Genomic DNA, 22489 nt, shown 5'->3' with positions numbered 1-22489 from the left:
TATTTTAAGCGCGAAAAGCTTGAAAAATAAAAAAAATGTTTCATTCTAAAACTGATTACCGAAAAAGAACCGCCTGATCGCAGATTAAAAAATAATCGGTGTTAAAAATTTAGCTAAAGATGGAGAATTTCGAGAGCAATTGTTTGAAATTATAATGGCGTAATATATTTCATAGTGTACCAGAAACTTATCGTAAGGAAACAAATGGAAACAAGAAAGAAAATAAAGACATTAAACACACTTACTTGCCTGTTTGTCGTTTCATCGACCATCCTAACAGCCATCGCAGACCAAACACGCAATTTCTTTATCTAAACGTTTCTTCATCTTGCATCGTAGACGTTTGCAGCGTAGTCCAAATTGAAGGAAAAGTTCAATTCAGCACCATGGCGAAACATTGCTTTCCATCCTCTCTCTTTGGGACTGAAATAGCTTTACCTCTTTCCCTCAACTTGGACAACATTTACATAACTGCGCGTTTTCTATACACGAGACGCGCGAGTAACGGTTTTTTCAAAACCGTAATTGTTTCCTTAGCAAAACGCGTACTTTAAAAATCTCTTGAATTTGTTGACGGCAAAATCAAAACATTTCAAACTTCTTTTGCATTCCCGTTTAAAGCTGCAAGTATGGAAACAGAAAACATGTAGTGATGAATAAGCGAACTTTATTCCACTTAATATTCGGCCGGGCCCGACTTCTTCCGAATAGGGATCGGTGCACGCCACTAATACCGAAATAGTCCTGGTCGAATGGACAGCTTTCCAAACTACACCTAAGACTTCCTATTAGAATCCAGCTTGTTTTTTCGAGTTCGGCTTGAATGCACCAGGTGTAAGTATAAAGTTCGCTTTGCCGGAATACCCAAGATTCTAGACTACTTCAACGGGTTTCGCTTAGTATTTTTGTAGTTCGTAACAACATGAACCAGGCGGATTCCGTTTAAAGCAGAATCCAACTTCGATTATCTCAGATTAAACTGATAAAACAAATCTGTGAGGGGCCGCGACCACCACACCCCAACCCTACTCCCTAGAAATGAGGCATTCAGCTTCCAATTAGATGGTTACCGTTTAATAGATGTTGCCATAGAGGAGCTAGCATTGGGTTTGGTTGAAAGTTGTATTTCTTTTTCGAGTTCAAATACCAGCAGCAACTCACGTGCTCTAGACAGAATTCAAAAGAAAAGCTTACCCACAGAATGAGCGTCAGAGTAAAAATCAAAGAAGCTCGCAAAAGCAAAACACGCGCCCATGACAACAAAGTCTGCTTTCAAGCCAGTGCATTTAGAAAAAGCTGCCCGACAAAATACCCGAGATGACTGGTACGTTAAAAATCGTGTTTCTTTTAAACAATAAGAATACCAGCTCGAGTTTTCTATCACGCATAGAAATCGAGAGCGGATAATTTAATTGTCTTAGTATAAATCTGCCACTCGTTCAATATTTTATCTTAATACTCTTCACAGACACCTCGAAAGCTCAAAGAAACGGCCGTACTCACTATCTACAAAAGAATAGATGTAGGAGCCTGCGAACAGGCTCCCGATTAGGTTTTCAGGCCAGCGGAGCGAGTCGAGAGCGTAGGCTGGTATCTTTGCCAGAAAGAGAACGGCATTTCAAGTGATAGAAAGCTATTAGATTTAAACAAAAATTCGATAGCAAAACGGAAAGTGTTTTTTTACTTCATAAATGCAAACATGTAAAAATGTTTAAAATGGTATCGGTGCGTTATTTTGATCGCAGTATGAGACCAATGTGTAAATACTCTTTACTTAAGGTAATAAGCTTGAGCTTTCCTTTCATCGGGTCCAGCTGGGTGACAAAAACCAAACCATATCCTCGCCAGCCATTTATTGGAGTATAGGACAATACAAAATCACTCCTTGGTACGGCATGAAGGTGGCTGCGGCCGCTTAAACAGAGACTCTTCTAGAAACATTGAGGCTCGTTGAAATAAAATGTGTGATTATGTCACAACTTGAGTTTTCGCATACTGCCTATACTCTAAAGGAATTCTCGTGCACCGGGTTGGAATTCTATGTGGCTTTCTCTCAGGCCTTCACAGTTGATTGAATTCGGTGACGTACAGAGACGATCAGACCACGTGACGCAACACGGATTGACCGCGCGCGGCGAAATGTAGGGGCCAAGGAACTAGGCAACACAAGGTCCGGCTTGTCGGGGCGCCGGAATTTACCGTCGCGAAGTCTCGAGAGTGTCCATTTCAGCGGAATCATTTACCGGAGTTCTATTTGACGCTGTTATCTTTTTTCCTTCGTCGTTTCCTCGCTATTGCCTTTAGCAACGCAGCAGCAAAAGGTAGCCACGATTGCCAACCTAAATGTTTTTACTATATCTTTCAAAGTTTCTTGATATTCCGTGTGTTTGAAGGCGTAAATAAACGGATCGCATGCACTATGTAGATAAATTGCCCAGAAAGACAACTGCCCGAGAAAATCGGGCGAATGTCCTAAATCGTTGGTTGTTAGGACCAAAAATACGAAAAATGGAGTCCTACATACTAGAAACGTTAAGACCACAACCGACATTGTCATGCACAACTTCGTTTCCAAGGTAACGGGCGCGCCCGCGACCGGCGCCGGTGATATCGATGACGTCACTGCCATGCGCGCTTGATGCTTGTGCAGCGCTCGCAAAATGCTGATGTAAGTAAAAATCATGAAGGTACAAGGAAGTAAATACCCGCAAAACATCATAGAAATGTTGTAGGAAATCTCTGCTTTGTCCGTGGTGTGGTAATACTCGCAGTTGAAGATGTTGGAGGTAAATTCATAGCGGCCCCAGTGTATCGCGGGCCCGGTGGCAAAGAAGATCGAAATAACCCATGCGCAAAGCACCATAATGAGGCACCGGAAGTTGGTTAGGGATTTGTTCATTGGCAGGACGACAGACACATACTGGTAAACACACAGAGAGCAGATGGTAAGCACACTGGCCATAGCAAAGAGCGTGTTAATGAAACCATTGAAATAACAGAAGGCTTTACCAATAGTCTGAAAAAGAAAAAAGTATATATCATTGGCCAATTTACAAACTTTTCTTATCGCTCTGATTAGCAGGCTAACCCGAACTTGCTAATTTATACATACTGCTTTTCTTTGCAGCAAAGCAGGTTGCTCATAGGTTACTCACGAAGAAATGTGAACGTGCCAGTCAATTATCCAATTAGAGTTTACACGCCAAGATTTGTCGGCCAGAAGCCTCTAGCTGTTTAATTTGATGAAGATTAGCCCTGCTTGGAATTGACCGTTACATGGCAACAGATTGTTAAAACTCGGCCTCGGGCAGATTTTCATCCATGCGCACATTTTCTGATCGAATTTAAGTGACTTCGGACCGACAAATTGTAGCGTATAAATTAGTCTCTTGCCTCTAGTTACTTGTAGACGCAATGCTGCTTATTGCTTTACCTTCAAGGAAGTCTACACTTCATTGCGTGTGTTCAGCCTGGGCAAGATAAGCAATTTATGCTTACAATGGCCCTAATCGCGCCTAACTTTTACCATTTGAATCAAAACGTAATGCAGCTGAGATGTATGGTAACTCCTGGCAAATTTGTTATTTTCCGCCTGAAATTGTCTGGCATACACTTTGAATTATCCATGAACTTTACAGCAACTAGTCGGGCTAAATTCGTTAAACATACCTTTTCATGGAACAAAACAATAGCGACGGCAAAGGGCATGCAAGAGGCCGACATCCCAACATCGGCGATTGCTAGGTTCACCAAAAACAGATGGAGCTGATTCCTCATGGATCGATTCCAAAACACCACGAGACACACGGAAATATTGCCGAGAATACCTATTAGTGTAGTGATACCCAGTAAGATTCCTATAATTATAACAATACCGGATAGCGGCATACTGTGCAGAGGAAACGTCCGCGTTGTGAAGGGATGGCCTTGCGAACCGGATAAACGACTTCTTTTAAAATTGGAAATGCTTTTGATTTTAATATCCAAGGGAAACGTCTCTTGCAAGTTAATTTCTTTGCAAGACTGTTTGGCATTCAGTATCTGCGTGACAACCAAATCAAGTATGTAAGATTTGTTACGGCCCGCTTTTCTTAATCAAGTTCCACTCGGTCAGCAAAGTTCAATCTGTCGCAGCATGCACCAGTTGCACAGGGGGTTTCCTCCACTCGCTGAAGAGTTTATCGTCGTTGATGTTCATTAATTCAAGTTACAACGCAAAATAACGGCCTTGCCTACAACGCGGTCATGAAGTGTTGCACCCAAAACACACGCGTTGATTTCCCAGGCAGAAGTTAAATAAAGATCTCACGAAACTTTATGTCGGTCGCAGACTTCCATCACTGAATATTTGACGCTCTAATCATGACCTTTAATACTAAAACGTCTTGGGTTTACTCATGTTGACCAGCTGCGGTTGCATCAAAAAATTTGTGATCCTTGCTTTGTCGCCACCATCGAATGTTTTTTCGAGTCTTCGGTCGAAACAATTACTGCAATGGCAGATTCTCCTCGTCGTGTACGGATTTTGAAGTCGATCTTTTCAGTAGACGGTTATTAGAATGTAAGTTACTGAGCGAAAAATTGTTTAATAGTGAGATGGGGAACTACCTGTAAACACCTGTTAACGCTAATTGTGATTCAAACTGGTTATATAGCTCTTGATTAACAATACGGGAAATAAAGAGCCGTTTTGCTTTGCTTTCTTAAAAGAAAACCGCATCACGTCATTTAAAATTAGCGGCACTGGCGAAAACAAATGAGCACTATTTTGATATCTGCAGCGATGGCCTGATAACCAAGGGCCTGGGTTACTTTTTTTTTCACATAGTATTCATAGCATTTACTTTCAACGTGTACGTTTACATAGTAACTTAGCATGCATCCCAAGTCCCCGTCAGGGACTGGGACATTTTTCTTTGCCCCACGCGCGTGACGACTAAAATTTCATCCTTTCAATTGTTTGATCAGTTCGCAGAACTTTTCGCGTAATAAAAAGAAGATAAATAGAAATGGAAACTTGTCTTCCTTTTCGTTGATTATGTTGGTTACAATAAGTAAGGCACAAGCTTCCCGGGGTATATATTTTCTTGGTACTTTACTGCAAAGGTAAAACAGTGCGGTATAGGGTGATTACCAGGGACCTTGAGGTCGATTTAAGAGCGCTGGAACGACTTTTAAATCCAATATGCGCATGCTCAAGATCATCACGCGTTTTGTCGGAGCTCAGTCAAGGTACTTTCAGTTATTTTGGCCACGTACAAAACTACTTTTAAATTGACGAAAACCTGAAAATAGCAGTTTACTAAGATAGAAAAACACCAAAGAGAAACTAATAAACCGTAAAAGAACAAGGATGGTTAAGGGTGGAAAAGATTAACACGGGTTACAAACGACAAACGTGAAAAATTTGGGCTAATCTTTTCAAGATCCGCAAACCTAGGGACCTACTTATTAAGACAAAGCCGTCAAAAAACAGAAAAAAAAACTTTCATTAACTTGAAGATTTTATTCTGTTAATCAGTGATACAAATACTACTGATGTTATGGTGCTATTTACATACACACGACGTCCACTTTTGAGTTGGTAACTATGCTCACGGGACTGCTCTTCATAAACGAGTTGTTCACTCTTTGAGACTTCGAGCAAAGATGAAGAGGATAACAAAAAGACTAGCTTTACTGTTGAAAGCGTTCATTGTGAACTACTGCCTTACAGGTCGGTGGAATTTATAATTTCAGACAACAAGCATTCTATCTCATGACAAAATCTACACGAACCACTCCGAATAACCAACTGGAACTAATTACTACTGGGTGAAAAAAGTTTCCTATTTGCATGAAAGAATTGGGATTTCTATTTCCTTACAGTAAACAACATTTAATAGATGCGCTATTCGTGTTAGTACAATGACTTAATCCAAAGATGAGATTTTAGCTCCAAGAACAATAGGCCACTTCCGAGATGCCATTTGTCAGTGTCTTCGTGCGAAACTATTGATGTGGAAATGTGTTCCGCCTACAGGTTCATTTTCTCAAATCAAATCAAACTCATTTTCATATGAAAGATTTTGCACGAAGACTCGTTTTGAAACAGAGGCACAAGATGACTAGGTAATGCCTATTTATTTCACAGTAGGCTTGATCAACAGAAGATCCGCCCGCGCTCAAGAACGCAGCAGTCTTCTTCTCCGGAAAGATTTTTTTTCTCATCCGGGAGACTAGAAACTGAGGCTAAACTAGACAGCGGACTTTAGGAACCATCCAAGAAGCGGTCAGAATTCCATGCATGACCCCATGAAACGTCCTGAATATCTATGATCAACCCCGTAACTCTGAAATTAACAATTAGGGTTAGGGTTGGGGTCATTCATAGGTCGGGGTCATACATGGAATACTAACCCAAGAAGCTTCCCTTCAAAGCAAGTTTTTCACGAAACGAACCTACTGGTATCAAGTTTTGAAAGATGAACTAAGCAATGACTCGACTCCCAACATTAATAGCAGACTAACACGCGAAGTTTTGAATAGAAACAGCAAGATTCACAAACAGCTGCTGGATACTACAGCGATTGATGTACACAAATTGGCAGGAAGTGCTGAAGAGAGAGAAAAACATAAAAACCAGTTACACAGTATATGATTCAAACTAGTAAACTTACCGAGCTAAAACAGTGCGAATACCATGCCAACTGAATCATCACTGTCATCGATCCATGTGTTGTAGTTTTGGGTCAGAATGATTTCAAACCAGTTTAATTTTCGTCAAAGGGGAGGGAGGGGGGAGAAGTCTCGGTCTGTGGATGTCGCGATGTTTCAATGTATCGCTTAAGATAGGCATTGACCTGTTTCGCAGCGAACATAAGCGTAAGCAAATGTCTCCCTACACAGTAAAGGAAACCGACTTCTTTTGTAAGCTGCCCATTTCAAATCACATGACGCCCTCTAATAAAGAAATGGTCCTTTCTCATTTTGAAATTACTCACTCCTTTCCACGGAGAAAGGTTTGAACCTGAAAGAAATAATCCTCACTGGTTTGAGATAGGACAACAAACAAATGATAAGGGTCAAGTGGACATCCGCCTTACAACCTTACTCGGTCATTAACTTATTTTAAGAGCCCTTTTAAATCAGCCAGAATTTATGGCCAGAAGTGGTCGTGTTAACGGGGTACCAATATACCTTAACTAATGTTTTAATTGGAACAGCTCCCTTAGAGATTTCGATCCAATGGTCGCGACGTTTCCTTGTAGCAAACACACCAAAAAAATCGCACTTACCATTGAATCTCCCTCAGAAAACACTTTGGCCAGCGGATTCATCGGCCTGTGGTGCCAGTCCCCCGCTGCTACCACGCGGTCATGACCAGCCGTCATGTAAACAGAAACTTCCATATCGAGTAGCGCATCTTGAGCCAAAGTTTTCGGTAATCTACGGGACGCCGAAGTCGTTGGTCGAAAGGCACTTGGAATAATCTCGGGACCATTCGGTTCCCAGCGAAATTGTGCGTTAGCCCCACCACTGAATGGTACGGTCCTCTGAGTAACGCCGCCAGGATTCAAAGACGACACTGCCGACCTAAGGGAAAGACTCCTGTTGTCAGATGGGACGTGTTTATAAACGTGTACTTTTGGAGTCGGTGACACGACCTGAACTGGACGATTGTCTGGTCCTTTTGAAGTTACTTCCTTACTTGTGGACGCTGGGCTTTCCACAGGACTTGTGCTTGAAGCAGAAGTAATGCGAGGTTCTCTGGATGTATCCGCACGATGTGACACCTTCAGTGGTATGGGCGCTATGCGGGGGGCTGGATTAATCTTTGAGTACTTTGTAAATGAAGAACGTTGACGAGGTGTACTCCATGTACCAGTTCTTTCGACGAGAGGAGCGCTATTTTCAGATACACCTTGGCGGCTAAATGAAGGAGTGGAATTGAAAGGTATCGGAGGTGCCTCTCTAGAGGTCACTAGCTCCCTTTCTCTCGACGTAAAAGAGCTCGTGTGCAAAGTATTGGAGATGTTTGTCCTAGACTCTTTTGAGGGCTTAGGGAGCGCAAATCGCACTGCCGGAGAGTAGCTTGGGCATTGTTCAAAGCTCGAGTGTTGGTTGATACTCGTCGATGTTGCATTACACGAAGATCTGGACGGATCAAGAACGCCTTCCGCTGGCCGGTGTATTGTAACCGACTGCAAGGTGCTTTTCTCATGTGCCACACTTCTGGACGAATCCACCCAAGTGTTAAACAACAGCGAGGGCATAACATCACTGTTCTCTTGAATCGTGGTACACGAGGCAGCAACTGAGTCTTTGTGAAACTCGTCGGTGATTTTAAGCAGGCCTAGATCTTCGAGTGCTTGACGTTCTAGAAATGCGACATCGTCCTCTTCCTGAGAGAGAAGGAAAACAGACAAGAACGACAAAGTCAATTCAAGAATTGCGTCTTGCAAAGAGAGCTTTTTTCCTTAAGGCGCCGAAACGGGAGTCGAACTTTCAGTTAAGATCGTCATTGGTAATTAGTCTCAACTTTCCATTTACTTCCTTCAGTTTGTCCCTTTTTGAGCAGTTTTCAGTTGAATGGGAGGCGCGATGGTCTCATGGTTAGTGCGCTCGTCTCCGTATCGAGAAGTCCGGGTTCGAGCCCTAGCCGGGGACATTGAGTTGCGTTCTTGGGCAAGACATTTTACTCTCCCAGTGGCTCTTTCCACACAGGTTTATAAATGGGTACCGGCGAATATAATGCTGAGGGGTAACTGCGCTGGACTAACATAACTAACGGGGAGTAGAAATACTCCTAGTCGCTTCATGCTACAGAAACCGGGGTAAGCTCCGGCCTGGTGGGCCGCTTGGCTCTATGCAGACTTTATATCTTTCAGTTGAGTGTCGTTAAACCAAATTTAAAGTAATCACTCTGACCAATTACAAATTACACAGACAATCCAGTGAACCAATCAAAACTCAAAGCAAATACATGTAGCCGACGAAAAGCGCGGGAAAACGTGAGCGAGCGAGTCACGATTGGTTTTGATTTTACTTCTGATTTGACTGATTTTCCTTGCCTCAAAAATAATATAATTATAATAATGATTAGCAAACCTCTACTGTAGTGAGTTTGAAAAGTTCCTTTCCAGAGCCATCTTTCCGCTGAGGTGTTAAGAACTCGTCCATTGAACAAGAGTCCTGAGTGGTATCGACGGCGGGCTGGAAACTGGTAATTTGAACCGTGGAACATCGAAGCCTGGGTCCGAGGTCTTGGATCGCATCTCCACCTTGCTTGGAGGTAAAGACGTCTGCTATTGGATGTTGCTGTCGGTGAGTTGAACTAGGGTCCTCGGTCACTGGCAAATTTTGCCTCAGAGGGGTAACTAAGGGATCGTTGAAGGAATGAGCTGCCATGTTTTGAGCAGCAACGTTTTGTCTTGTAACTCGCTGTGGAGTAAAAATCTCTGACCAAAGCGGTGGCTGGTCCGAGCTGAAAGACTGGGAAACAAGAGCACCTTGTTGCACTGGGGTGGTGAAAGTTCTCGCAGGGAGCTGGAAACTAGGACCAGGGACGTGGGAACATTCCGGCGGAAGGTCTGATCTAGGACCCTGAGAACCAGTCTGAGATTGACGGGCGGGTGTTGCCATGGTGTCATGATTGCGCTGCAAATCTACGGTCAAGGCACTGTGTTGTTGCTTAAATTCAACTAACGGCTGCCGTATAGAAGACGAGGAATTTGCAAAAGTCGAGCGAACATGCTCTTGTGCTATAGCGGCGCTTTGGGTTTTAAGTAGTAGTCTTTGTGGCGTACAAATATCCTCCTGAGGACCCTGCTGTTTTGCAGGAGTTCGCAATGGTTCGAGAGAAGGTTGCAGACGAGTTGCTTGTATTGCAGATTCCTGGACGCGAGCGCTACGCTGAGGTGTGAAAATTTCTGCCCAACTTGGCTGATCTCTGGCAGAGGAAGGCTGGGCACTTGACACCAGTTTTCGCCCGGGTGTCAACAGAGGATTGTTACTCGCAGTCTGGAGGCCTGGTTCAGGTTGTCCTGTTGGGAACTGTCTGGCTCCCAAACCCACCATAGGTTCGTTCTCTGTATGCATACAAGATGAAATACTCACAAATAGGAACAAACAGAGGTCTCGCAATTAGTCTATTACGAACTGACGACTAACAATCATCTTTATTTGACGAAAAAAACAAACAAACAAACAAACAAAAACCAACGAAGTGAACCTGAAGGAACGAGGCTGCAGTCGGATTTGGACTAGGAATACATGTATGGTTGAACCTAGCCAGCGACCTGAGTCGAGTTGTACTGCCATGAAGGGCAAGTTGCAGGCTAAATTCACGAAACTAAAAAATACTTGGACTTACAAATAAACTTGGAACGAAGATTTTCGGACCTTCTTTTGGCAAATTTCGGAAGTACATTTACTACTTTGGGACCGGACGATACAATGCTAGCGTGTGAGCAGGCTCTCGTGTTTGAATTTCACACCACTCTTTTATATGGATTTCGCGTTAGCTTTCACGCGAGCGAGTCTCCACTCGTAAACGCGTTTCAATTTCTTGGCGGATTCAAAAAACTTAAAACTTAGTACCTTCTTCTTGATTTCCTTGTCTACCGACCACTGTTTGTAAGGGATCATAGGCACCGGATTTCTGAGAGTTCAAAGCTGAGCCTGCAGTCAACTGGCTTGCACCCAAAACAGAGGTTCGGCCCATTCCACAGGCTCTAGGACTTGGACGCGTGCGTCTGGGGCCAGTATAATAAATAGACGTCCTTTTACTGGACTCCTAGTAGCAAAGGAGAGAACAATAATTGCAGACAAACTCAACAATTTTGAGGGGGGTGGGAAGGTAGTTTACAAACGTGGCACTACACAAATAGGAATGCGAAGTACACAACGTAAAATTTCATTAGTAACTATTGTCCTTAAAGTGTCCATACGCCTTGCAGGGTTTTTGTGGTTTTGGTATCTCTATAACATCTACAAATGTATTCAAACCAAAAAAATGAATTCCGATGCCTTTTTGTTGCCCTGAAATCAATCTTTAAATTTCCCGCTTCGGCCACGCCCAATGAAGTTGACCGCGTAATGAAAGATTGGTGATGAATGACGTCACTTCAGTAACATCTCAAAGTTTCATGTTTTTAATTTGCTTGCTTGACGACCGCATTGCTTCATCAACTTCGGTTTGTGTTTTGTCGACGCAAACTCCTAGCAACTACTGAAACAACAGTGACCTGAACTAGCAGGATTTGGCAATTCCTCACTTGACGTCACGACCCATTCAGAAACCCAGAGCCTTTTTTTGTACTGACTCACGGTCAACTTCATTGGGTGTGGCTGAAGCGGGAACTTTAAAGCTAGATTTTAGGGCGTTAAAATGTCGGAATCCAATTTTTTTTCTTAGAATACCTTTCTACACATTATAGAGATACCAAAACTACAAAAACCCTGTTGGCCGTATAGACACTTAAAGGACTAACTCCAATCCTCCGTAAGAAAAAAGAGGGCGACTGGTACATTTACCCATAGTTCTTAGCGCACGAAAACCTAAACAACGTTCATAAAAACGTACAGAAACGTTATAAAATCTTCGAACCTAGGTTACTTAATATTCTTTGTACAGGGACAAATATTGCAATTATAAGGTTTTCTTCGTGCCTTTTGGGCTGTGTTAGGTTCGCGAGGCATTGTGGTAAAATGTACAGCCGCCATCTTTTTTCCTACGGTTGATTGTTATACACGCCTTGATCATTGCATAATGCAATTCAAGACGGCAATGAAAACGTCCCAAGACAAAAGGATTGCCCAAAAGACAATGACTACATTGTATGCACAAGCGTTTTAAACATTGGCAGATTACAAAACCCTACCGATTTCTGTGTTTTCTGGGGAACGGAACCATGACCGTCACGGTAAATTGTCAATATTCCTATTTAGAAGTGCACGCCGTCTTTACATCTTGGACTATGGATAGTTTTACCATCGATAGATACTGAATAGAGCTAGACATACGTAAAAGTCTTAAAGTGGCTCAGTCACGGTATTTTGAGTTATTTTGGCCACATACAAAATTACCTTTAAATGGTAGGAAACCTGAAAATAACAGTTTAATAAGATAGAAAAACACCAAAGAGATAATGATAAACCATAAAGGAACAAGGATGGTTAAGGATGGAGAAGATTAACACGGATTACAAACGACGAATTTGGAAAATTGAGGCTAAACTTTTCAATATGCACAAACCGTGACTGAACTCCTTTAAGATGAATATGGTGGGGATGGGGTTTTTCAAGCGACGTCGCTGTCGTACCTCCCTAAATGACTGACGAGCCTTGCGGTAAGGTGTAAGGCGACCCCCTCCTAGAGTCACTCGGCCGGTGTTTTGAACACTCATCTGTTTGAAACTTATCCCGGTGTTGCTCAGAATACTTTGTAAAGCCTGGCTGTCTGGTTGAAAATCAAACGCATCGTTCTCTGGAACTGAGAAAACAAATTGTATTAGAACATAGCTAGTAAAGCCGCGCTTAGTCGTCCTAGATTCTAAACAACTCAAGGAAGACTACGAAATTGTCCAACAAAATGCTCCTGCAACTGTCCAATTGGAGCATACAAAACGCTTGCAATTTGACAACCCAATTCTTTGACACCACATTTGCTCGTTCGTTATCAAGCCCAGACTAAAATATTACAACATTATACACCTGGCCTGGGTTGTTCGAAAGGTGGATAACACTATCCATCGGATAAATCACTATCCAGTGGATAGCCTGGTTTGTTTTGTTTTGTTAACACTTATCCACTGGATAGCGATTTATCTGGTGGATAGCGTTATTCAGCTTTCGAACAACTGGGGCCTGTACCTTCGTCCGCCCAGGCAACTTGTTTCCTTGCACAAGAAGCAACCTGAGAGCTAGCAGCGGGCGCAATGTCAACATTACGCGGTTTCAGCGGACATACAGTAGTCTGACTAGTGCTTGGTGTAGGACAATGTTTGGAGACCGAACTTGACGCTCCCGCAGCATTCTGGGGTGGGGGTCTTGTGTAGTAAATGGAGGTCCTCTTCAAGATCCCTTCGGACGGCTGAGTAATGGCTAGCTCTGAATTGCTGTGAAAGACGGAAATTCCATTAACCACCTTAATTTGCTAATGAAGAATGAAATGTTGATGCCTCATCGCAATTGGTTTTGAAAGTAATTCAGGATTAGTTTAGTTTATCTACTGTTCTGCGATTTTTTTAGGGTGACTGGTAACAGCTGACAGCTTCTTTCCACACTTCCACCTCGATGGATTAGCACACCCATTGTTTTTCAGTTAACACTACAGGAATGACATCAAACAAATGCCCAATCATTTGCGAATCAATTGCAGTCATTTTCCTGACTTTAAAAGTTACCGTAGCAACAATGCTGAAAGCTGAACACACCCTTAATTCAAAGGTCCAAGATCAGAAGATGACCCCATTTTACATCATCGAACTGTAATCAGTATGTCAAGATGGGTTCTATTGTTGCTCTGGTAATATGCTTTTGCATCACGAAAAAGGAAACTTGCTCACCAATACTAGTAATTGAGCATTTGTAGCATCAGCTACATTAAAGGGCAGTTGATCCATCAAAGACGAAGAGTTAACAGCGACTTGGTCACGCTCTGTGACTCGCTTTCGCGTGCTTGGGCGCTTCAAGTTCTCATTGGTTTATTGTGTTGTGATTGTAATTGGCCAGGACATTCCATGACTGCTTTGATCCATAGTTAATAGAGGGGAATGGTTATGAAACCAGGAAAAGTTCTTTGTTGTAGTATGTTTTTGCTCTTTTTTTTTTGGCCTTGACCGTGCACAGAACGACCAATTTCGATATATTAAAATTCAGCCTAGAGCAATAGACCTCAGCACGAGGCTACGGTGAATAACTACAGAGTTTGAGGGGTTTATTCCCCGGAACCTCGTGCTGAGGTCTATTGCTTCAGGCGGAATTTTAATACATCGAAATTGCGCTATTAAACAACAAAAACGTTTTGGTTATGTAATTCATGCGTAGTGTATGAGCACAAAACAAAAGACTGTGCACAGTCCTGGTTCGCTCCTTTGTTGTTTGCTGGACCACACAGTCATTCCCCTCAGTCTATGAACTATGCCCGGGCCGGTTGAATAACACTTAAAAACCACTCGAAACACTGTGGTAGTAGTCACATGCAAGCACCTTGAAGGAATTGCTGCAATCGTTGCTTGACCAGTAATTCGAAGATCTTCATCCTGAAAAATTAAGCATTTGTTAAATAAGTACTTTAAGAGGTAGCATACAACAAAAACAAAACAAAACAAAACAAATCAACTCATCAAAGCAAACATGTGCTGTAATTGTGATATTTACGGCACCTTAATTCCCGTGTTGTTTAAAATTCCTTTCAAAGCTGTACTGTCAATCTCGAAGTCATCATCATCATCATATGAAACAATGTCTTCCTCATCTTCACTGTTGTAAGCATACGGTCTTTTCAACTTCTTAATAGATTGTTGATTGCTTTCAGCAAGCTTGAAGGGTTCGATCTGCACAAAATGGTGGAAACATCTTCATGTGAAAGAAGCTAAATGCACGTCAGAACATTGCAGTCATTTTTTTTTCCCGGGTTAAAAAAGTTGGGGAGTACTAAGGGATAGAAGAACCCTCAGGGGTCTAGAAGAAGAGGTCGCCCAAAGCAATCCTGGAGGCGAAGTGTGATAGCTGAGCTCGCCAAGAATAAGTTCACGTGGATAGAGGCAAAGCGAACTGCCAGTAATAGAGTTAGGTGGAGATCCATGGTTGACGCCCTATGCTCCCCTTTAGGAGCGAAGATGGCCTAATGTAATATAGGGATAGAAGGTTCAGCTTTTATCAAGCAGTTTTTTTATACATGTTTTCTAAATTTTCCATATTAAGTTATCAAGTACTAAATAATCTGTAAATTTGCAGGTATAAGCTGTTTGAGCGTTACTTTTTCTCACCACTGCCAGTGACATTCTACATTAAGGTCAACCCCACAAGGGGACTAGTCTCTGCCACAAGTCCCTGCAACTAGTCCCCTGAAGAGTTTACACGAAGGGACTGGTCGCAGCGACTTGTCCCTTGAACAGTTCACACGAAGCGTAACAAGGTCGCAGGGACTTGTCCCTTAATTTGTGGGACTAGTCGCAGGGAACAAATTTTAGTCCCTGCGACTCGATTTTGTGGTAAAAATGGCTTGTTCACACGGTGAGACTTGTCCCCGCGACTAGTCACGGGGACTAGTCGCAGGTATTAGTCCCAGGTACTAGTCCCCTTGGGAGGGGCGGCGGCTTCATGGTTAGTCCGCTCGTCTCCGTATCGAGCGGTCCGGGTTCGAGCCCTGCCCGGGGACATTGTGTTGTGTTCTTGGGCAAGAAACTTTACTCTCACGGTGCCTCTCTCCACCCAGGTGTATAAATGGGTACCGGCGAACTTAATGCTGGGGGTAACCCTGCGATGGACTAGCATCCCATCCAGGGGGGAGTAGAAATACTCCTAGTCGCTTCATGCTACAGAAACCGGGATAAGCTCCGGCCTGATGGGCCACTTGGCTCGCATGCAGTCTTTACCTTTTACTAGTCCCCTCGTGTGTGCCAACCTTTAAGAATATTGCTACATAACCCCTCCCCACTGGCCACCACCCCCTACTCCCTCATTTATGCAACACTAGTTCTTGTGTGCTGACCTTTACGAATATTGCTACATGACCCCTCCCCACCACCCCTACCCCCTCATTTATGCAACACTAGTTCTCCACTGGTTAACCTAAGCATTTTCAATTGTAAGTACATGTACCGCACCTGTGAAGCAATTGACTGCCCTTACCGTTGTGTTTTTCTTTTTAGAAACTGCCTTTCCCTGAAAAAAAGAGAAAGAATTAAACATATTGGTTTCTGTTCATTCAGCTTTTTCACATTCAGTGAACTTTACTGGCAAAATGCAGTATCATGCAACATCAACTGCTGTTCAATGCATTTTTTCCCTCCTGTTTATTGGCAGAGAACCTATCACATGATCTGCAAATAACTGAGACTAGAAATACCCCAATCCTGTATAGCACTTCTCATGGCTCATACAGGTCAGGGTCTAGATGGAGTCCAAATGTCAGTTGTCAGTTTAATTTTGGGCCATTTGTCAGTTGTCAGTTAAGTGGCTGTTAATAATAATAATAATAATAATTTAACTGAAGATCCTAAGCCTCTGCTAGAGCACTTTCCATTCCACCAAAAACTGCAAAAGTTTCAAAACAACGACAAATATGCTGGGTAAGGGAATTTCCTAGGAAAGTTTCCAGAAAATCCAGAAGCTGTTGAATTGTTGAAAAGTGAACCATTCAACTGAAAATTCAGGGAATATAAAATAACAGCTGACATTTCAATCTATTCCCCCTGTGGCCTGAATTGAGGATAATATAACTGATATCAAATTTTTCATGATTAATAGGTCTTAATATTACTACAGGTAATCCTATGAATGCGAGTACAAATTATTTGAAAGAATTTTCAAATGTCACGAGTAGTGTATATTTAATCCTTAATTGCTCAAGCCTTCATATAATTACTCATTTATTATATGACTGGGAAAATCACAAAAGTGTGTGCGTTAATTTTCACTGCAATGCAAATTTAAAATTAACGACAAATTGGCCTGCTCTTTGCCAATCACAATGAAGTAATTTTCTCAGTTATATAATAAACAGACTTAAAGTAATAATATTTCAATGAATTTCAAACAAATATCAAGGGCTTTTAAAATCTTTTGTCTGGTGTTAGAAAATCTGACTACAAATGTCAGTTTTCAGTTAAAGTTTTGGGTATTCATCAGTTAATTTTTTTTCCATTTGTCAGTTGTCAGTTGTCAGTTAATCCCATCCACACCCTAATACAGACCTCAGGATTTTTCTTTCAAGTACTGGTAATATAATGTCAAACATTTAAGACCATGCTTGAACACATTTCTAAACAGTGCAAACTGGAACTAGTGGATTTTCCACACAGGCAATTAGAGTTTGCCCTTTGCTTGCCCAATTGGCAAGTGAAGTTCCTTGGGAAAATGTTGTGAGGAAATTCAAATAACAGGAGTACTTGGGGATATGAAATTTTTGGGGGCTTTAAGTTAGAGCAATGGTTGGGCTAGACTAGTATATTTAAGTTAGAGCTTGCCCGTAGGACCTGCAAAAAAAAAGGTTTTTATTTTGCCCCACAACACACCCATGAAATTACACTTCAATTGTGTATGCAAAAAACATCCCGACAATTAAACAGAAACAAAAGTTAATGTTATTGATAAAGAGAGTACCGGTATACAGTGTACAGTGTAAGTGACTGATTAAAAGTCACTTAGGTGCAATATTGTATCACCTATTGACAGATCTTGTTTTGATTGTCCATTTTTGAGGCAAATACATGACTTAAGATTCATTAATCAGCGTATGTAAATGTGTACAGGTACATGTACACTGTGTATCTGCCATGCATTTACATGCAGGTTGAGTTTCACACATCAAGGATTACATGTAGCTAGCAAGAACCAGTGTTTCAGATAAGTGAGGGGTCTCTGGTCAAAAACCCGACAAGATCAGCTACACAACCCGATAAATTAGTAGAAAAATTATAGTAATTTGGTGGGAGCATTGGAAATTGACCCGTTAGAATTCCTTATTGCACCCAACCTTTAAAACTTACCTGGAACCCTGAAGGACTAAAATAAATCTAATTTTTCAAGAGGCATTTTTCCTCAAAAATCTGAGTTACAGTACATGCAGACTGTATACATGTGCAGTAAAACCTTGAACCTCCATTTACTAGAATTTATCACTATTGAGAGCTTTTATATTTAATAGTACCAAATACCACCAACACACAAATAAACTGGTTTAAAAACAGCCACAGAGCAAACTCAAACAAGGATTTTAGGAAGTAGAGGAACTCGTACAAGGATGGCATATAAATTAAAATTTATATGTCATGTAATTTCAACTGACCTTAGAAAGTTGATCATCCCATTTTCTATGAAGTTTTCTGAAGTCTGGAGCTTGCTTAACCTTGCTAGCCTTTTTATTGATTTTAGTACCAGGGTGTACATTAATATTCTACAATAAACAGAATAGTATTAATAATAATTATTATAATTTGCAACTCATGCAAGAAATATGTCCTGTCATGCATTAGAAAGTTGATCATCCTATTTTCTATGAAGTTTTCTGAAGTCTGGAGCTTGCTTAACCTTGCTAGCCTTTTTATTGATTTTAGTACCAGGGTGTACATTAATATTCTACAATAAACAGAATATTATTAATAATTATTATTATAGTTTGCAACTCATGCAAGAAATATGTCCTGTCATATGTGGGACCCAGATGAAAGAAGAGACAAATAAAACACTAAAAAAGGACTTTCTGCTAAGATGCATGCCCAGGCTGTGTGGGGACCTCTGCTGTGGCAAGCCAGCCCCTTATAAACAGTAAAACACTCCTAATTGGCTGGCAATCTGACCATTACCCAGAGCTCTACAGTATAAGCCCCCATGCAAAGTCATCTGGTCAAGGTCCTTCATACGGAGTTACATGTACATGTAACAGTTGAGAAATGGAAAATACTCTCTACATTTATTTAATGTACTTAAGTGGCAAGCACTTAGCATTTTCAGAGCCTCTCAAACAAAAACAAAAACAAACAAACAAACAGTAGAGACAGACCTATTATTTGGGTTTTTATCAGATGTATGTGAAGCATTGCCAAAATAATCAGACAAGTCTTTAAAACTCAACTTTCAATGTTACTGAACACCATAGCTAGAAATTGTAATTTACATGACTGCAATTAATATGAAATGCAATGCAAGGCAGCTGGTCAAATTTCCCGGTGCCCACCGTCCTTAATGAAACCCCTGTAAAAAATATTACAGGTTACGGCCCTTAATGACAGCCCTGTAAACCACAATGAATTATAACAAATTAACACATGTACATCTACATGTTGAATGATGTAATGTCAACCTACTGGGTCTGCATTTTCTTTTCCTTTAGCTTCTTTTTTCACAGGCACTGGTATAGAACTTGAAAATCAGCAAATTAGTCAATTAAGTGTAAGCATAAAAATTAAGTAATATATAGATTTAGCCAGGCTTAAAAGCAGAGCTCCTGATTGCAATAACTGACGATAAAGGAAAAAGAGAATTATTTTTTTCTTGGATCAGAATCGCAAAAAATGATCAGTTGTGAGCATGTTATTGTTCGGCGTGTGGTTTTGCTATTTTTTCCAGTTAAATTTTAACGAACTATACCCAACAAGCCTAACCAAGATTGTAGAAATTATATACGCAATATATCAGGGACTTTCCAAGAGACAATTGTACAAGGAATATGTCAGAAAAAAAGTCAACAACATGCCAGGGGTTAATTTGCACCAAAATTTTGCCCTTGTGAGTACTCCTTCCTTCTCCCCCAGAGAAATACATGTAACGTGACTTGAGCCCGTGATCCAATCGGTAACCCAGTAACTGGTCAGCAGTCAATTTGAAAAAAGACATGCAACCTCGATGAGCTCTAAACCTGAGCCTGCAATATAGTCATGTGATACAGGTCAGCAGATAGCTTGTTGTGACAGCTGTCAATTAACAATAGCCTGGACATCCAAAATCAAAGATGTAGCTATGGTAATGGTGCTACTCTCTTAGTTCGTACATACAGACGGACGGACATATGGACAGTCACGTGACAACCAAAATTTTTCAGATCAATGGGTTACCAAATTTTCTAAGGTATGAGGCTCCACTATAAAATTGAATAAAAATACACATCAATCTCTTGGTGAAACATACCTCTTTGCTGAGTTTGGATGTGACAGAGTCCTCTTTTTAACTAATGCAAAAAAAAATTTACTGTCACATTAAGAAGTAATTAAAAGTACACAAATTGAAGTATGAAATCGGTATGCTCTACTGTCCTAAGTTGTGGACGGGGTGCAGTTTTAACACTTCTTCAGCTCAGAAGACCGACAATTATTGCATGTACATCTATTAACAGGCTGTACTTCATATAAATTTACATGACCATACAGTCAAGTAACTCCGCTACGTAGTGGTAACTAAGTCATTTTCACCATGAAACAATCCTGTATTTACATTGTTGCTTTCTTTGCCAAGACATGAATTTTCAATTCTTCTAATCGATATGTACATGTATGCCCCACCAAGAACTGTTTGATTCCCCCACATACCTTCCCTGATCTTGCTTGCACTGGCCTTATTCCTAGTCACTTTTCCTTTGCAAGAAGTTCTGATGAGTAACAAAAATTGTATCATAAATAAAGTTAGAGTACTCCTCATAAAACATAATAGATTGACAGTTTTCTTGCCTTTCCCGCTTTTCGACCAATGGTATTTCACTTCACTCAGACGAAGCAGAAATGAAAAAATTACCGAGATCAGGGCAGGCTCACTTTCTCGGCACCTCTTCACCAGACTCCTTCCCGCTGGATCGGCGCTCTGCTCTTCACCGCTCGCGCGTGTGACTCAAAGGTGAGCCTGCTCGCAGGCTAACAGAATTGTAATGAAATGTCTTACTTAATTTTTCTGAGAACAGTCTGTCTTTGTTTAGGGTCCATCTATATAGTCTGACAGCTAGAACCCAGGGCTTGCAAAAAAGTGCAGTCCCGTCATCCAGGACATGTAGATTTTCTTGGCAAGTAACTTTTCACTCTCACTTGCCTAAATGGGCAAGGGACCAGGCAAGTCATTTGCCAACTAAATAAAAAATGTGAACTAGGACTTTCCCAGGGCAAGCAAAATTTGAGAGCTGCTTGCCTGAAGGGCAAGCTGGCATTCAATTTTTTTTTTAGCCCTATCCCAGACAACTCTCCAGTGTAGTGTGCTGCATGCCGAGGATACCGTAAGTGAGCCAAGTGATACCCCGAGGAAAAGTTATCTCCTGATACATGCAGCCATCCATCAGGCACTCCTACCAGCCCAGATAAGATAACTCACCCACCCAATTTGTTTTAACCCCCGAGACCAAGTCACTATATTATTGTTGCCATATCAGGTCAGTAACTTGAAATCACAGGATATATCAGGAATTTCTGATGACGTCAAGTATCTGTTCTTTTAACAACCATGCCAACTAGTCGAGAGTTTTATAGTATGCCGAAGATGGGAGTATTTGGTCCAGTACACAAACTACAAAACCAAACCATTAAAAAGAATCACTTGGCATTTCTGAACAAATGCTCAAAGCTCTCAGATGGTTTCAATTGTTACCATATGACTGAGAAAATCACTTCATTGTGATTGGCTTAGAACAGGCCAATTTATCGTTAATTTTTAATTTACATGTACACTGGAGTGCAAATTAGCATGCACACTTTTGTAACTTTCTCGGCCATGTAATAAATGAGTAGTCATACGAAAGCTTGAACAATTACAAGTAAGGATTTACACCACTCATGATTGATATTATTGAAAATTCTTTCAAAATGCACTTGCCTTTATTTTGAGAGAATTTTCATATATCGCTAGTAATGTAAATCCTTAATTGCAGTTGTATTCATTTGATTACCTGTACTTATTGTTGTAGATAAGCTTATTAGTCTTATTAATCTCGGTGAGTCAAAGCAACGATAATTTTTGGGTCAAAAAATTTGAGATTTTATGCTATACCAATTTAATGCAAGGCTCGAAAAATTCCTCTGCTACAAAGACAAAATAATACTTGTAAACGATTGATATTTCTAAAGAAAGATCTGCTAAATTGAAATAGTTCGTGGAAATTCTAAAAGAATTTTAGACTGCCGGTCTAGGTTTTGAAAACACTTCCCGGTTGCCGGGTATCTTTATAGAGTCTGACAGAACGACGTTTATTGTTATACTTTCACTATTTATTAAATTCCAAGCAATCTGGATCGGATTTCAGTGAACGTCACCATTAATGGTTCGGTACGTGAACGAAAAACTGGAAAGCTTAAATCCGCTTTACATTGCTTGGCACTACCAAGAAATTAAGTTAAACACAAAGCAATCACTTTATTGGAACGAAATTGACTGCGTTCTCGCTTGTGAGTTACAACCAACTAAACTGCAATGGTTAAGGAATCGAAGCGACTGCATCATCTTTATAGCATAGGTATAGATACTCCTTTGAACGTGCAAAGTACGTTTACTTCGTGATTCATGTAACATGTCTCAAACCGTAATGGTATGACTTTCATGTAAGCTTTGATTACATGGATCAACAACTACAGGACAACTTCCTCTTACCCATCACCAGATGTCTTCTTGATTGATTTTGACTTCAGTCTCGCCTCACCAGCCGTTGGCATGACTCTCCCAAAGTTACATGTTCTCGTTTAGATCCACGTAAGGATAGATCCGACGGGATTTGAGCCAAAACTTCAGGAAACTCGCAGTTCAAACAGATCGCGGAGCAAGGAAATCGAAGAACACCAACATGGTTGTGTTAAATTTCCCGTTCGTTTAT

The 22489-nt window shown here is 41.1% G+C and overlaps 2 protein-coding genes across 2 annotated transcripts in view; both read right to left on the bottom strand.

The window, feature by feature from the left end:
* Positions 1-1562: 1562 nt before the first annotated feature.
* Positions 1563-6561, bottom strand: LOC145488579 (rhodopsin-like). Its single transcript, XM_081467470.1, has 2 exons — positions 3670-6561; positions 1563-3016 (listed from the first exon to the last, which is right to left on the bottom strand). The coding sequence occupies exons 1-2, from the start codon at positions 3886-3888 to the stop codon at positions 2264-2266; spliced, it is 972 nt and encodes a 323-aa protein (XP_081323596.1). The 5' UTR covers positions 3889-6561; the 3' UTR covers positions 1563-2263.
* A 42-nt stretch (positions 6562-6603) lies between these two features.
* LOC145487718 (uncharacterized) overlaps positions 6604-22489 on the bottom strand; it is a 16178-nt gene continuing 292 nt past the window's right edge. The window contains exons 1-14 of the mRNA XM_081466540.1: positions 22270-22489; positions 20235-20293; positions 19837-19876; positions 19017-19071; positions 18202-18288; positions 17999-18106; positions 15841-15873; positions 14370-14540; positions 14194-14246; positions 12856-13100; positions 12306-12469; positions 10582-10777; positions 9091-10070; positions 6604-8384 (exon numbers count right to left, since the gene is read on the bottom strand). The exon at positions 22270-22489 is cut by the window's right edge and continues 292 nt beyond it. Of these exons, the coding sequence (XP_081322666.1) occupies positions 7185-8384; positions 9091-10070; positions 10582-10777; positions 12306-12469; positions 12856-13100; positions 14194-14246; positions 14370-14540; positions 15841-15873; positions 17999-18106; positions 18202-18288; positions 19017-19071; positions 19837-19876; positions 20235-20293; positions 22270-22331 (3453 nt within the window). The 5' untranslated portion in view covers positions 22332-22489 and the 3' untranslated portion in view covers positions 6604-7184. The remainder of the gene's footprint in view (positions 8385-9090; positions 10071-10581; positions 10778-12305; positions 12470-12855; positions 13101-14193; positions 14247-14369; positions 14541-15840; positions 15874-17998; positions 18107-18201; positions 18289-19016; positions 19072-19836; positions 19877-20234; positions 20294-22269) is intronic.

Source organism: Orbicella franksi, chromosome 5 (assembly GCF_964199315.1).
Source record: "Orbicella franksi chromosome 5, jaOrbFran1.1, whole genome shotgun sequence".
In the NCBI taxonomy this organism is placed as follows: Eukaryota; Metazoa; Cnidaria; class Anthozoa; order Scleractinia; family Merulinidae; genus Orbicella; species Orbicella franksi.
This window is presented reverse-complemented; position numbering and strand designations above follow the sequence as displayed.